Source organism: Hippocampus comes, unplaced genomic scaffold, assembly GCF_001891065.2.
Source record: "Hippocampus comes isolate QL1 unplaced genomic scaffold, H_comes_QL1_v1.1 scaffold310, whole genome shotgun sequence".
Taxonomy (NCBI): domain Eukaryota; kingdom Metazoa; phylum Chordata; class Actinopteri; order Syngnathiformes; family Syngnathidae; genus Hippocampus; species Hippocampus comes.
In genome coordinates, this window is record NW_017805990.1 from 369,035 (window position 1) to 385,788 (window position 16,754).

The 16,754-nt window shown below is 39.6% G+C and overlaps 1 protein-coding gene across 3 annotated transcripts; it reads left to right on the forward strand.

The window, feature by feature from the left end:
- The first annotated feature begins 604 nt into the window (after positions 1-604).
- On the forward strand, positions 605-15,072 carry klhdc3l (kelch domain containing 3-like). 3 transcript variants are annotated; one of them, XM_019892052.1, is made up of 8 exons: positions 607-885; positions 4,611-4,803; positions 5,465-5,547; positions 5,662-5,740; positions 6,592-6,638; positions 8,287-8,407; positions 10,108-10,297; positions 12,484-15,072. In XM_019892052.1, the coding sequence occupies exons 2-8, from the start codon at positions 4,644-4,646 to the stop codon at positions 13,106-13,108; spliced, it is 1,305 nt and encodes a 434-aa protein (XP_019747611.1). In that variant the 5' UTR covers positions 607-885; positions 4,611-4,643; the 3' UTR covers positions 13,109-15,072. The 3 variants fall into 3 exon arrangements, with proteins under 3 accessions (XP_019747612.1, XP_019747611.1, XP_019747610.1); XM_019892051.1 differs by having other exon boundaries at positions 608-869; XM_019892053.1 differs by lacking the exon at positions 5,662-5,740 and having other exon boundaries at positions 605-869; positions 8,307-8,407.
- Positions 15,073-16,754: the final 1,682 nt, after the last annotated feature.

Here is a 16,754-nt window from a genome sequence, read left to right on the forward strand (position 1 = left end):
GCTCTTTATGCGTGTGTGTGTGTGTGTGTGTGTGTGTGTGTGTGTGTGTGTGTGTGTGTGTGTGTATAGCCATTGCTTTACCTATCTAGTGTACCTTTATTTAAATTTCAACTGTTTTAATTATTAAGTGTGCAGTGAAAAAAAAATTCTATGACATTTGCCCCACACACCATGCCGTTTGAAAATTCGTTCAGAATTTTCGAGAGTTGAGTAATCTAGAATTACTTCAAAGTCCGTTTTTCATTGACTGTAATGTGACGAGTGATCGAGCAGTCCAGTCGCAAGATGGTCGCCCTGTGACGACGGTGGTTCTCAGCACGCATGAGCCTTCGAGTGCTCATTTAGACATTATATTGATATCACGTTATTTTTATCAGTATTTATTACACCACTGACATTCTTGGCGTGCATTAATTTTTTCGCGATTCGGACTTTGTCCTAAAAGTTTAACGTAACACATCGTGACAAAGCCCAGCCCGTAAACTCAGATAATTTAGCTTGCGGCAGCTGATTCCGATTTGTAGACTGGATCAAAACGTAAACGCTCTGAACCAACACCCTTTCCTTCCTTTCACTTTGCCCCGCCTCCGGAACACTGATGCATTCAAAAACATTTCGTTCCTTGTAAGATTCAACATTTGTGCATTGGCATGTCTTTACAGAAAACAATTGCAGCGTGGATTTATTCAACAAATTAGAGTATACATGTTGACCTAATACACCCACCTAAAGAAACGAATTGCATTATTGACAAAACGGACAGTAATCCAACCTCCTTTTTAACGTTTATATTTACGAGGCAGCCTGAATGCATTGTCGATCAATTTTTGCGAGTCAACGTTTGATGGAAGAGCTGCGGCAACTATTTCGTAAGTAACGCATATGGTGTGTACAATTACTGAATGTTTTCAAGATAGTTCACCGTTTAAGAGCAACAAACGCATGGAGTGCAAGTTTTTGTCACATCATGAAACGGTACTACTGAATAAAGGGAGACGTCAACTCGTTCTTCATCTCGTCTTCAACTTTACCGTTATTGTGTCTGGTTTGATTCTCAATTGACAGAAAATCCGTTTATCAAAATGATGAGATGAAAAAGTCGTGACTTGTGATTTAAACATTCATCCACTCTTCGCGTATGCCTTTGGTGTTCCTCATTCCTGGTAGTACGGTGATTAAACGTCAAAGAACTCTGATCGAAAAAAGATGCGATGTATTACATAATATAGAGTTTTCCTATCGTACCACACTGACTTTGGCCTTTGGTTCCTTCAAAGTCATAGTAGACGAAAATATAGAATTAAAATGCTCCCCAAAGTCGTAGATATTGTTGTTGTTGTTGTTGTTGTTGTTGTTATTATTATTATTATTATTATTATTATTAATATTATCTGCTGTGTATTTGAATATACTCTGTAGTTACCTATTTTCATTTCAGGCAGTTGTCCACCCACAAATATTTTGTCTCTCTTCTTTATTATTTATTAACCTCATAAAACAAAGACAGGAAGAAACAAACAATAGGTGTTTGGACAACATGCTGTTACCTTCTGTCGTGACCTCAGGACTGTTTGTCCAAATGTCACTGATCAATTAAACAGAATCATTCAATGTTGTGAAGGTGATGTTTTTTTTCGAGAATACTTTCTTAGTCATACATAATGCAGTCCGGAACCGTCGTAAAATTAACAAAATATACACAGGTATCAGATGTAACGTCCCTATTATTAAATTATTTTCCTCTTGAAGACCACCATGGTTACTCTTGCTATTTTTGCTGTCCTCTCTTATGAGATCAACTCAACTTCAAAAATATGCCTAGCCAACTATATTAGACAGATGGCCAAGTCATGTTGTGCATTTCAAGTCCAGAGTGGTTTGTTTCTCTCACCTGACGATAGAGCCTGTAATAGCAATCCCAGTTGGAACACCCTTACCCATAACAACTAATAGGCACTGACTCTTTGTGGAGGTGACTGGTAAAAGGAATGTAATTAAGTATTGTAGTTTGTTGATAAAAATTCTTTCATCACATATTAAATAAACCAGTCGTGGTTTCATTGTTTGTAATTAAAAGTTCCTTTGTAGTTATCAACGATGGTAGATGGAGTGTGGAGTCTTGTTGAATCATCATCTTACATTTGTGCCGTTTATCGTCATTGCAGCATCAAAAGATAGATGATGTTAGAATAGAAAAGATTTCTGTTTAGAAAGATGAAATTGTTTTTCAACAAGATGTGCTAACTTCCATAGGGTGCTTTGTGGTTTATGGGTGAGTGTCTGACATTGTAATGTTTGGCCCTTTTTAGAGCTGCACTGCAGGTGGGTGTGGTAGACATTTAAAATTCAGGTTGGATTTTTAAAAAAATTGTCCTTACTTGCAGAACTCTTTACTTAAAAATATCGGCACTACATTGTCAAAATAAAGCAATTTTACCCCAACATTTTATGAGTATTATGCTTTCTGCTGTTATCTTGCTCGGCTCAGGAAGAAGCAGAGAAAATGCATGAAACACTCAAACATCGGATCATTGATTGAAATTAAAGTGTGGGCATAAGATTACTATGTATGTTACTATATATGGCAGTATAATTATGTGGCAATTTTTGTCTAATTATGTATATCGCTACTCTCAAATAGTTGCTCTCCTAAATTTCCTTTGAGATACAGTATGCTATCTAACTGATAATACATCCCAAACATCCATAAATTTTCCATGCTGATTGTTCTCATTAGGGTCAAAGGTGATCTGGAGCCTCTCTCACAGCTGACTTTGGGCCAAGAGGCATGATTCACCCTGGACTTGTCGCCAGCTGATCACAGAATATTATCGGTTTTCATCTCCGCACTCTTGTACAGTGTTTTTGAACTGTAACTGAGCCAAGGCAACATTACATAATAAAAATATCTGTTGACACTACCACACAACAATTTCACAAAAACTGTGAATATTGAAATAATGATGATCTCCTTTTCATTCTCAATTTACACTTAAATCTGTTTAATTAAACATGAAGCTTATATACTTGCAGGAATCCATGACCCAAACTGCCGTACAAATGGCAAAATGTGTTTAATGGACGTTCTGCCATTTAATGGAAGAGCATTTAATCTCATTCAGTACCAGCCAATTCTCGACCCCATTTTATTTTTATTTTTTATACCCTAAGTCTTGGAAAAATTGAAAAACAAATAAGTATGTGGGGTTGAACGTGTGGAGTGTGAAAAGATATATAAATATGTCTTTGGGAGTGTGAAAATTAGTTAATTGTTCTGCCTTTAACTAGACGTCACTGGCATGGATGAGCAAAGATATATTTGTAGACACTAAATAATTCAACTGTGGCGTGTGTTGTTCACACGGCAATCAGTTTATCAATATTCATTAGAGTATACCAGTAACATCACATGCATTGTTTTCACGATTTGGACTTTGAGGTTTAATGTGACACGTTCTGACTGAGCATAGCCCGTAAACCTTTGTAATTTAGTTAGTGGCAACCGTGGCCAAATGGAATGAATGATTGTAATTGCACATATGACCCAAATAATTCCACCTTGGTTTCATTCGACTACAACAAAATCTCCCAAATGCATGTTGAAAATGCGTGATGGTCTGATGAGACCAAGGTAAACTTTCTGGCCACAAGCAATGTTTGTCGCAAACATATTACCAAAAGAACATGTTATCCACAGTGAGGAATGGTTCTGGCACCATGCTGTTTATCTTCGGCTGGAACTGGGATCTTAGACAACGTGGAAAAAAAATCATGTTCCGTTCAAAATAGCAGCCAATGTTACACCAGAACATCAGAAATTCATTTGTGTGGAGCTTGCATGTTCTCCTCGGGCCTGCGTGGGTTTTCTCTGGGTACTCCGATTTCCTCCCACATTCCAAAAACATGCATGGCAGGCTGATTGAACACTCTAAATTGTCCCTTGGTGTGAGTGTGAGCGCGGATGGTTGTTCGTCTATGTGTGCCCTGCAATTGGTTGGCAACCGGTTCAGGGTTTCCCCCGCCTACTGCCCGAAGATAGCTGGGATAGGCTCCAACACCTCCCGTGACCCTTGTGAGGATAAAGCGGATCGGAAAATGGATGGATGGATGAATTCTTACATACGGCAGTGTCCCAGTTTTGAGACGTGCACAGCTGTGCGACCAAATTATTTCACTTCAACTCTTGGAAAGTAAAAAAACAAAAACAAAAAAACCCCAATGTTATACAACCTACAGGCCACATTAATGGTGGAAAATATTTTGAAATGATTAAATGGGCTCTTTTTTTTTTTTTTAATATAACAAAATATAGGTAGGTAGATCAGCATTTAATTCATCCACTAGTGAAATTCATTGAATGCAACAACATGCCACTTTTTACTCGGAATTTGTGATACTGTACGAATGAATCATATTGCGAGTGTAATCACAGTATGCATTAACTCCCAAGTAACGCAACCGCTATCAGAGACTGCTGTGCATAGATGCTCGTCCCCAGAATTAACCTTTGGAAGCCGATGTTGCTGTGGTTTCACGAGGGTTGTAAAAGTACGTGGTGCCTGTGTCCGTGTTTCTCCCATTTTGAAAATGGTTTGTTTTTCCTCATTTAGAAAATGGTCCAGTAAGGTCGGCATGGACATACAATGAGTCAAAATAATACCTGCCTGTGGAGCCAGCTTCCACAAGGCATCCGTGTTCCTTGTGACCGCTACAAGCATGCCTGCTGCAGCCATGATGGGAATGTCTATCTTCTGGGAGGAAGAGACAACAGCACTTTGAGGGACTTTTGGAGGTACAGTGTAGGTAAGCCATAGACAAAGCATGACCCTTGCGCAATTCATCTGAAGGAGACATTTTATGCATTGAACGAAAACATTTCCAATGTTTTTTCCCCCCCACATGTCTGTGACGTCTTTACATCAAAATAAATAACATAATAAGGATAAAGAAATGATAACACTCAAAGCATGGTTCATAGGAGACATTCAAAGCCCAAAATGAATAGGATTGTGACCATAACTCAAAAGCACTGCTGAAATGAAAGTTTCCTTCAGGCATCCATCATTTTAAATTTGACATTGAAAAGGCCTTTTCAGCCTGCTCTAGTTTATTTTTGTGTTCGCGGCAGCGCACAAGGACGTCAGGGTCCCAATGCAAGCTTTCCCATATGGAGGAGCTATTTCTGCTTGCACCCTGACATCACTCCTCCAGCGCCTCTCCTATTGGATGAGTCTTTTAACATCATTGCTACGTTGCTCTCAAGTTGAACATCTTTCAACTTGACGGTGCATCGTGGTAAACACCCGCCTTGCGTGGAGCAATAATAATTTAGCTTCCGTTTTACCCGTACTGTATTATTGAAATCCATACAAAACAATTGGATCTGTCCTAACTCTGTTGCTTCTGCATAGATCTTTGTCATCATCCTTCTGAAATGTATTCTTCAATGCCCAATTATTTTTAGTGCGTAATGAATGGACAGAGTTGAGCTGTGTAGGTGAAGCCGCACCGGAGGAAGTAGAGGAACATTCCATGGTCGTTCATAAGGTAAAAATGATTTTCTACTTGTTCTTAAATATTTGTTTAAACATACATGCACGTGCTTAGAAATGTTGCCTTGCTCATGATGGTTGGACTATGCTAAGTAATCCTAACTTTCAGGGCTTTATATACGTGTTTGGAGGCACACTGGATTCAGCATACACATCGCTGAGATGTCCTCTCTGGGTGTTTGACATTGGTAAGCTCTTCTATGAGGACAAAACATGTTGCAACATGCATGCATGCCAGTATGATTCTCACTCTTGCTACCAAAGTTCACAACAAGTGCATAGACCAGTTTTACTAAAATACTTTATGCTGACACACGGCACATCCATTCTCAAAGTTTCCAATGTTCTATTTATTCCGATGGTTTGAAACTGTGACTCAACTCAACTAAACTTGATTGATAGAGCACTTTAAAAATAACCACAGCCTTAGTGCGGCACGGCTCAGTGGTTGAGTGGCCGTCGAGAGGTTGGGGGTTCAATCCATTACGGCCTTTTTGAAGTGTCCTTGAGCAAGATACTGAACCTCCAGTTGCTCCTGATGCTGCGTCATCAGTAGGTAAATGAGGAAACCGTGTAAAGTGATTTGTGCCTATTCGCCATTTACAGCTGTAACAAAGCTCAATCATTAGACCCTGTGTATATTTAACGGCCATTATAAATAATTTTTTTTCAACTTTTTTTCAATCCCCCAAATTTTGATTGTGTCCATGAAAAAATGTGCGTTGACCCCTAAAAAAAAAGGCTGAAAAAAAATCTAATCCGTAAATTGGTGACGCCATGGTTGCTGAACCATGAGTACTGTATTTTCCGGACTACAAGTCGCTCCTGAGTATAAGCCGCACCAGTCATAACATGCATAATAAAGGAGAAAAACACAACAATGTTATGTGTAGCTTGAAATGTTCGAAAAAAGGGTCATGCGTAACTTGAGGTTCCACTCTACTACTACTACTATTACTACTACTACTAATAATAAGAATAATAATGTAGCTGTGTCATGTTTTCCTTTGTCCAACATGAATCTTTTTGTCTGTTTCAGCAAAGCAGAAATGGGCTCACTGTCCGAGAAGAGCAAGTGTCCCTCAGGTAGAGACACATTTTTGTTCTTTGGCCATTTTCACATAAAGCCTGTGCTTCCAGTAGATATAATGTTACTCAAAGTTAAGGTTAGGGGAAAAAGGAAAAAAAAAACTTCCAAAGTGTATTTGTTGTGTTCTGTGGTTTGAGTAAATGATTTAGATTCTTTTTCAGTTTGGCACAGAATCTGGTCGATAACAATTACTTAGATCTATCTGAGGTACATAAGTATAGACATGGTACCGCCTCTATATTTCCTTAATTAATACCAGCCAAGCATGGTCGCCATCGGCGAGGAATTGCGGGTTGGATGAGACACAAATGTCAGTACTGAAATATGACACACATTCAGATATTGGTAGCAGTACACACATACTGTATATATGACAAGGATTAACATATCACATTATTCATTAAATGTATTGCATCACGCAATGCATTGTGGGAACGGAGTGGCTAAAATCGTGCTTCGTTGGGCTCCGCTTTGTGTACTTGGAAACCTTCATCACCGCAAAGAATTTCACAATGGGAATATACCAGACATTCAAGTTTGGTCGCCGTACTTTTCTCAACAATCAGTTTTAGATTTCTTCATTTATTAACACATTTACGGTGTGGCAGAGGGCTTTGACATGACGTCAGATTTTTTTCTTGTTCAAATCAATGTCTTTTTGTGGGTGCCACCCAGCGTTCACATAGTAGAGGATTGAAATCGATGTTCAGAGTAAGATTAGTAAATTTATGCACTTTTTGCACATTAGAAATTGGCAACCGCGACAACCAACAGGAGTTTTCATACAATTACGACCCTCCAGATCCTAGCAAAGACAACAACTGATGAAGACAAGAGATGAGTCAATGCAATCAGTTTTGTATGGGATGTGGTAACTCACTCTGATTACACACCCAGTAACAAACAGGAATAAAAATGATAACTCTCTCCTCTCGTTTTTTTGAAAATTAAAACAGTTGTCGACTTAAAATGTGCACATATTAGATGCAAATGATACTCAAACATTGCACTACAATTATCATTAAAGTGCATTTCTCTGATGGTCTTTTATGTGGGCAAGAGATCATGTTTTACCAATTGGAGCAATTTGATCCTTCTCCCCAACAAACCAAATGATCCAGAATTGTTTTACTTTACAGGACATGTGCTGGCTTTATCAACTTAGTAGGGCATTACACTTCCAAAGTTCATATTTATATCTTGATTTCCAGAATCTGCAATGGCTCGGCTTTACCAGATGAGGATTTTGCAGTAGCTCACAGATCGCGTTTAAAAAAAAACGATAACCGATCCGATGAGATGATGGACCAATCTATCCAATCTGTTTCAACAACTTATTCATTCAATGTCAAGACCACCCATGCAATTTGCTGAATATTGGAACTGCCCCGGCCCACGAATAGCCAAAATTCACATTTAATTGACGCTAATTGAAATGGATTGTGAAAAAACAATGAAACCCTAAGAATTTGCCTCAAAACATTGATAAACATTCAATACCCGGAAAATGGGGGGACCTGATTCCCCCCCCACCCCCCCATCAAAAAAAGAACTCCTCCGTTTAAAGTACCTCGAGGTCATATGGCACTACAAAAATAAAACAAACTTGACTTGTGGCTGTGTGTGATGTTTTCATGCATGTAGACCCCTATGCCAACCAACAGAAAGGGCCACAGTGCGGTGGTGATTGGTTCATCCATGCTGGTGTACGGTGGCTTCATAGATATAAAGGGATCATCTCAAGAATTTTGGAGTTTGGATTGTGGTGAGTATAAAAAAAATAAGAATACACACATACGGTGTTAGCATCATTGCTACTTGCAAATGTAACTGATCAAAAGATGACACGAGTGATTGCTGCTAGTTATTAGCGACTAAACTGCTAATATTTACGTGGACAGGTTGTGCAAACTGCTTGCATTTTCATGCTTTCCGCTTGATCACCTGGGTGACACTTGTTCAAATGATTCAACAGGTTTCTTGTATTGCCTTGTGTATGTCGACATACCATGCACAACAGCTTCTTCCTCCACATCACTCTAAACATACCGCTAGGGGAGGATCTTCTCTTGTGGAAATAGGTTCATTTTCGGAAGTCATGGCTGACCCATCAACTACGTTTTTAGCTGTACTTTTGGTCAATTTGTTACTATTAGCTATACAAACCCTTATCAATGAAAAACTGAAGGAATGTGTTGCACATTTCGTGTGAAGGGTCTGAGCAAATAGGCTGAGGGGGTTTAAGTACAGAATCAATTTTAAATGGTACACGTAGGTTTTCGGGTTAGTGGTTGCGGGCGGGCGATAATAGCACGCAGCTGGTTACTCAAGCCGCAATGTTAGCGCACTTCCTTTTTTCCACATCCATTCTGGTGCATAGATAAAAGGCTTGATCCAAAAAGAGAACTGTATATTGTACCAAAAATAGCATGTTCAAGAAAAGTGTACACAAGCTTGCTCGCTTAACACAAGCTTGCTCGCTTAAACAACAGCCTTAGATATGATTAGTAGACTCCCAAGCTTTGCGTTACTTTTGAAGGGACAGTCATCCCTGTTAACATGGCCGCCACGTCACATATGTTCATGCATTGCCTTTGAGGTGAAAGTCGCCCCGGCCAAAATGGCTACCAGGTAAACGCGTCTGTAAGCCTTCTCTCGTCTACTGTATTTGTATTTGTGATCTATAGCAGTTGCACAACCTGGAACCTCAACAGAGGGACAATATGAAATTTGTGGGTGTGGTGAGGGAAGACTTACACATAGCTTGAGGTTAGAGCAGAAGATGGAGAGCCTGAGGGGGATAATTTGCTCTGGTGACTCCTGAATAGGACAAAAAAAACAAAAAACAAATATGTCTGGAGCCGCAAAAAAATAAAAGCCTTCTATAAAACTTACAATGAAGGAAACACATGCTGTATGTATGTCGGAGACTGGACTGTCTCAGAATTGTTTGTTATTCATTCCTTTGTTGTGTGTTCACAAACGCCCCCATAGAATTTATTTTGTGATTTCCTCACTTGATTTTTTTGTTTTGGTGCATCTTTTTCGTTTTTCTTAGTGTCATTGAAGTGATCATTAATTTCCGTTTTTCGGAGGCTGTCTTTGAACGCCTCTCGAGTCGAACGAGAAGAGAGAAGGCATGGAGTCGGACACAGATGTGTCTGTGTTTGTCGAGACCGTTAAAAGCATGAATAAATTGTACGTTTTAAAAACAACATGTATCTATATCTATTAGAGCCATATTAGCCTACTATCAAAATAGTTTTCCATTGTCAAACATTTTTTATAAAGCTCCAGGGAGCCACTAGATGTCGCTAAAGAGCTGCATGCGGCGCTGGAGCCGCGTGTTGCCGACCCCCGGGTTAAGTCAAAAAGAAAAAAAAAGACAATTCAGTTGAATACCGAACACTGCTGCACATCAACTATGTTCTAGTTTATATTGCGTGTGTCTTATTTGCCTGACAGATACCATGGTTTGGTCGCTCCTCACTGGTTTACAGCAGGGATCTCTTAGCCCAGGTCCAAGACACAGTCACTCTGCAATGGTCTACCAGAGCTGCATGTACCTGTTTGGTGGCTTGAAAGGCTTGAGAGAGCAGAGAGATTTCTGGAAATGGAATCCTGCCACTTCCACATGGACTTTACTCAAAACCAAGTAAGTCTCTCTCTCGCTCGAAAAAAAAGATGAGAGTGCTGTCATGGATCAAAAATGTTGTCGTCGTTGTAATGACCAAAGGTGGGCAGTCCCTTCGTCGGTCACTGACAGACGCCCGTTTTGCTGACAAGTGACGACAAACTCTTAAAAAAAATGTCCTTCAATGTATTCATCACTAACCATGGACTTCTCAGTTCACATCACAGAGGGACACCGGTTTCGCTGACGAAAACAGTCACGTGTCTGGCGTGTGTTCCTTCACGGGGTTTCTTAGGATTGCATTTTTTTATTACACTACATGTTTTTTGTTTGTTTGTTTTACTATTTTTACTTTTATCTGGTAATTTGGGTCAGTAATTCTTTTTAGGATTGATATGAGTCTTACATTTTTTTATACCTAACTTCCGCATCTTTGGTTCTTTTTTTCTTTCAATCTTTTTCCACCCTTTGGTCAGCCTAGGATTATTAATAGTCTTTCTTTTTCTGCTACGAGCATAAATTTAGATCTTATTACACTTAGAAGTTCATACTTCCACATCAAGTTGATCACAGTTGTGGTTTTCTGTTCAATAATTTAGCAATTTAGGCTATGCCTCCACCATCTTTCCCCTCCTGTTTGCATAAACCATATTGTATCTTTCAGTCCAGAATATACATTTCCTTTTCCCAACGTACGTCCCTGTTACAGCAATAACTTAAATTTAGTTTCTTAGTTTACCAAAAACTAATGATTCGAGGTCATTTGTGTTTTAGACTTCGGCAGTTAAAGTGTATGATCGAAAATGCATTATCTTTATACATTATCTATTCTTGTATAAAGAAAGAGCCAAGTCAGAGCTCCGTCATCAGAAAACATCCAAACGTCACTGCTTAAATCAACGTTTACCCAAGAGTGCCTGCGCTATTAATAATAATAATTCTCATAATAATAATACTCTGTAAGCATCTGCTATGCGGTTTAGCATAGCATCGATTATGCTTGTAGTATATAACAGTCAGGGACATGCAATCAGCAAACGCTTATATGTATGTTTCTTAATCATTAATCATTGTAGATGATCTGGCTGGCTGCAAGTCGGAGATCACATACTGTCTGGGCATATCCGCGATCGCTCTTCTAGTGCGACACAATTGCGTCCAGGGAGTCATTCCTCTACATCTGCAATCGTCATGATGCCCCCCACGTGGTGCCAGAGTCTGGACCAACAAATAATTGGGGCCAGTTTAAGCACCAGTTTTAAGCACTAGCGCTAGAGCCAACTTCAGTGGTGGAAAAAGAAAGAACTGGTGCTAACCTGGGCACTGGCCCAGAACTTGAGGTAGCACAAGCTCGGTGGACAAGGGCCAACTGTGGTTTGGGCCTCAAAGTCAGAATTTTCATCACATATCATGCACAGTCTTTGAAATTGTCCATATGGAATATCTGTCATGAGAGACTTGGAAGCTGGGTGGATGCTGTCTGCTTTCATCTTGGTATTTCTATCACCACTTTTGCAATACTGAATAGAGAAATGTTAATTTGTCCCTCAGAGTGAACAGTTATCTTAAGGTCCAAAAAAATTCATTGATTCCCTGCTGTACTCCAAACTTAGTTTTCTATTTCTGTTGGTCTTGTTGAGATAGGTATGAAAGCATTTGAGTTCTCATTCTGTATCATTGAAATTGAAGTGGACACAATCAATGTATCATCCATATAATGTAAGGCAGTCCAAAAAAGGGTTGTTTTCATGAAACGAGTGTCTTTCTTGAGCTGCTAAAAAATTTGATCCTGGAACATAAAAACATCTTTTTTTTAACGTCCGGCTTGTGAGAAATAAGAGAGCGACCATCTTGCGCTGAAAGGTTGTCGTCGATGGACCGTCATACACCGAAACATAGTCATTGACAGTGTGGCCGTCATGTGCTGAAATGTAATTGTTGACAAGGGTGTCGGGAGACACACACTAAATTAGCGATGAGTAAATCGTGATGAACCCTTTCATGCATCCTCGAACCTGATAAAATGATAAAATGTCCACTGTAGTAACCGCTGTGCCTGAAAGGGTTAAAATAACGATGACGGACAGACGACTTCAGTTTAGTTCTGCTTGAAATGAAGACAGATTGATGATGCTTACCTCTGAACTTAAGTGCAGTACAAGAAAAAATTTCAAGTGCCCTAACACCACCTTTTGGTATTTTCCCAGGTCTGGACCCTCGAAATTAATTGGTCACTCAGCTGTAGCCTTCAAGGACAGCATGCTTCTCTTCGGAGGAGGAGAAAGCCTGAACTATCCAAAGAACTGTTTATGGAGGTACAACTTCTCCACTCATGCATGGCGGCAAATTACCACCCTGCCAGGATCAAGCCCTCCAGATAAGATTCACCACTGTTGTGTTGGTCTGGGTCCGAAGTACTCAGCCGACACAACCAGCATCTGCTCAGAAACCCACCCAAAGCTGCAACATGAGAAATGCAAGCCTTTTCAAAACAAATGTTTTCCCGCCCCGCTCAATTTTCTGGGTTTAGACGGCGCTATAGAGATGCAAACATTCACCTTGGAGAAATGTCACCTTAAAACTCTTAGTAATGCAACCGAATCGGACAAAAGTGTCTTACTGGAAAGAAGTGCACATCGGAGCAGAACCTGTTTAACGTTTGAAAATAAAGCCTTCAGTAAGCACTGGAGCTGCACGGAGGAGGAGTTGCTGGAAGAAGAGGATCAAGATATGTCACAACATTTGCCTGACCTGCTACTAGTGCTAGGTGGCAGACCGTGTTTTGGGCTTAATCCTCTCTCAGTTTGGCAAATGACTCTTTCTGACTCTTGACAGAATCAAGAGCATGCAGAATGGGGTTGAAAACAGTGTTACAGTATTTTATCTCGTTGCCTGTATTGTAATGTTGACAGATTTTATTTTGACAAACCTTTTACTCCATATTCCTTTTTGAGTTTACATCCTGTTGTATATCCAGGAAAAGAGGGTAAGTTTCATTTTCATTATGACACATTTGCATTACCTTCCTTTTGGGAGCTTATAAAGGGAATTGTTTGTTTGTGAATGCAAACTGTGTAGCCATGGATTACTATGTATTGCTTTCACGCATACAGTCCTGTGAAAAAGAAACTACAAAACCAATTTCAAGGAAGTCGGGACATTGTGTTAAACATAATAGCATTTATTATTAGCTCTATTTTTAAGCAAATATTTATAAACCTTTAATTTTATGGCTTCAACATGTTCCAAAAAAGCTTGGACGGGTGGCAAAAACGACTGAGAAAGTTGAGGAATGCTCATCAAACATCTGTTCGGAACATCCCGCAGGTGAACAGTCTTAACTGGGAACAGGTGGGTGCCAGTAAGAGTAGAAAAGGAGCTTCCCTGAATTGCTCAGTCATTCACAAGCCAAGATGGGGGAGGTTCACTGCATTAAAAATTCCATCAATGTTTAAAGGACATCCCCTCATGGGCTCAGGAACACTTCAGAAAACCAAAGTCAGTAAATACAGTTCACTGCTACATCTGTAAGTGCAACAGAACACTCTGCTATGCAAGGCAAAAGGCATTTATCAACAACACCCAGAAACGCCGCCAGCTTCTCTGGGGCTGAGCTCATCCAAGTGCAAAGTAGAAAAGTGTACTATAGTTTGACAAGTCCACATTTCAAATTGGTTGGGGAAATTTAGGACACCGTGCCCTCTGGACCAAAGAGGAAAAAAACCATACGGGCTGTTGTGGGCGCAACGTTTAAAAGCCAGTATCTGGAATGGTATGGGCCTGTGTATGGGCAGGGGTAACCTACATATCTGTGAAGGCACCATTAATGCTGAAAGCTACTGACAGGTTTTAGAGAAACATATGCTGCCATCCAAGCAGTGTCTTTTTCATGGGACGCCCCTGCTTATTTCAGGAAGGTAATGCCAAACCACATTCTGCAGGTGTTACCACAGCATGGCTATGTAGTAAAAGAGTGTGGGTACTAGACTGGCCTGCCTGCAGTCCAGACCTGTCTCCCATTGAAAAAAATGTATGCCGCATGATTAAGCGCAAAATATAACAATGGAGACCCCGGATTGTAGAACAGCTGAAGCTACACATCAAGCAAGAATGGGAAAGAATTCGACCCACAAAGGTTCAGTAATTACTGTCCTCAATTCTCAAACCTTGATTGAATGTTGTGAAAAGAAAAGGTGATGTAACACAGTGGTAAACATGACCTTATCCCGGATTTTTATGAATGGTGAAGCCATAAAATTCGAAGTTAAAAGTTTATTTGCTAAACACAAAAGTTAGCAGTTTGAACGTTAAATATTTTTTCTTTTGTAGCCTATTTAATTAAATGTAAATGACCATGATTTGCAAATCATTGTATTCTATTTTATATTTAACACAACCTCCCAACACCAATTGGAATTATATGGCTTTGTACATCCACTTTCAAAATAAGGTTATGTATTAGATCCAAATCAAGTTGGATCAATCCAAATCTAAACCGTACTCATCGGGCTTTTCTGTTTCAGTTCACTGTTCAAGCACTCATTCACGCAACACTATTTTGGGTTGCATACACACAGTTCTGATAGCTTTCTGCTGTTGGTCAGGTCAATGTCTTTGGTCTTTGTTATGTTGGAGCATGTGAACAAATATGTATCTCTGGTCTGGGCCTAAAATGGATGAATACGTGATATTAAGTTGCACATTTGTTCCTTGTTCATGTTAATGTTTACATCGATATCATCAGGCCAAAATTGGCCCACTAAAGAGCATATGGTTGAAATTACAACCTGCTTGGACATCATTTGTGTCTTGTGTATTTTCACATTGTTAATAAAAAAGAAGTGAATTAATCTGTCACGTTTTGCATGGTGGTAGTTGTAGCACCCCAAAAGCAGGGAGGAGCAGGGTGGATTGACCAAAATGTATTTAACAAATATACAAACAGGAGTACAATAGAAAAAACACTAAGTCAAAGTACTAAAACAAATGCCTGGAAATCACAAGGAACCAAAGTAACAAACAAAACTATGACAGGAAACAAAACATGACAGGAGCACACGTATACTCAAATACTCACATAAAGTCCAGAATTTCACAGGAAACCAAAGTAGCAAACAAATCCTAAGACAGAAAACAGAACACGACACATGCAGAGACACACACTCAACAGCAACAATGATTCGACACCGACTGGTCGAGCAGGGAGTCCTTTTAACAAAACACGAAATAATGACACAATGACCAACAGGTGTGCCAATGCAGGAGGAGCCCTACAGTGCCACCTGTTGGTCACAAACAGAACCACCCTAACACAGTCCTTAAAATAACCTACAATACATCATCAGCAAAACTACACCAAGGAGTTCACTGTAGCCGACCCAAATCTGTCAAATGTGAACCAGGGTTAGAATACTTTTGAATAGTGGTTTTCAAAGTGGACGGTATCGTGATATGAACTTTCGAAGGAGCGCTCGTGAGTAGACAGTTGGATGGAGGCATTGAAATTGTGAAGGGGGCGTTGGAGCAATTACAATAAAATGTGACATTGGTGGTGGTAGAAAGGGTGATTTAAAATGGGGCGATTTAAGTAAGCGTTCCCCCAGTGACTGCAACTAGACGTACGTGCCTGTATACCTGTACATTCAGTTTGTAGGCCTGATTTGAGTTCCATTTTCCTGATTTCCATTTTGTAATCCGACCTATATCAGTAATTGAATTGTCAGATGAACAACAATTAATAATATTTCACCAATCATGTAAACCATCTTTTGGGAAGACTCAATTTGTTTCGCATTTCTGGTCAACGATGATCAACGATGGTGGTTTTAAGTTCTCCAATCTCGAAATTAAGATGTCCCAGGCATAATTTATCAAGCCTTTCACATCTAACCATACAACTGTGTTTTTAAAACCATATACTGTACGCTTGTTTCATACATTTTTTTGCCTGATCTAAATCGTAGTTTCTAATCGTTACTCCATTTTCTGCCTCTAAAAACAGTTTGCATTTTTTCCTCCAGGGATAGCTATGGCACCCCCAGGAGCATCAAAAAAGAAGTGTAGGCAATACTCTGTGGACTACTTGAAGTATGGAATTATACAATCCACCGACCAATCCACAACAACCCTTGTGCTTGGTTTGTGAGAAAAACTTTTCTAATAGGCTACTCAAACATTTAAAGAAGATTAATCTCGATAAATCTGGCAAAACACTGGTGTTCTTTCAATCTCTTTGTGATGAATTGTTGAAGCGAAAAACAATGGATATGTTTATTTCCTCATCGAAAAATTAATTTCGAGGTGTTTGTGATTGAAAAATAAATGTTAACCATTTTTGTTCGTTAAAATGTTTTTTTATACTTTTTAAACTGTTTGTAATTGGAGAATCAACCAATTCTTATGTCATTTAACATTACCGTCATTCTGGCGTTCATTGGAGGGGGTTGGGGGGGGGGGCGCACTGGCATTTTGGACCGGC

Excerpts from the sequence above, each read along its gene's own strand:
- klhdc3l (XM_019892052.1), top strand. The coding sequence starts at position 4,644 with ATGAGTCAAAATAATACCTGCCTGTGGAGCCAGCTTCCACAAGGCATC. Across the intron at positions 4,804-5,464 it reads CTTTTGGAGGTACAGTGTAG|TGCGTAATGAATGGACAGAG; the intron begins GTAAGCCATAGA and ends AATTATTTTTAG. Across the intron at positions 6,639-8,286 it reads GAAGAGCAAGTGTCCCTCAG|ACCCCTATGCCAACCAACAG; the intron begins GTAGAGACACAT and ends TCATGCATGTAG.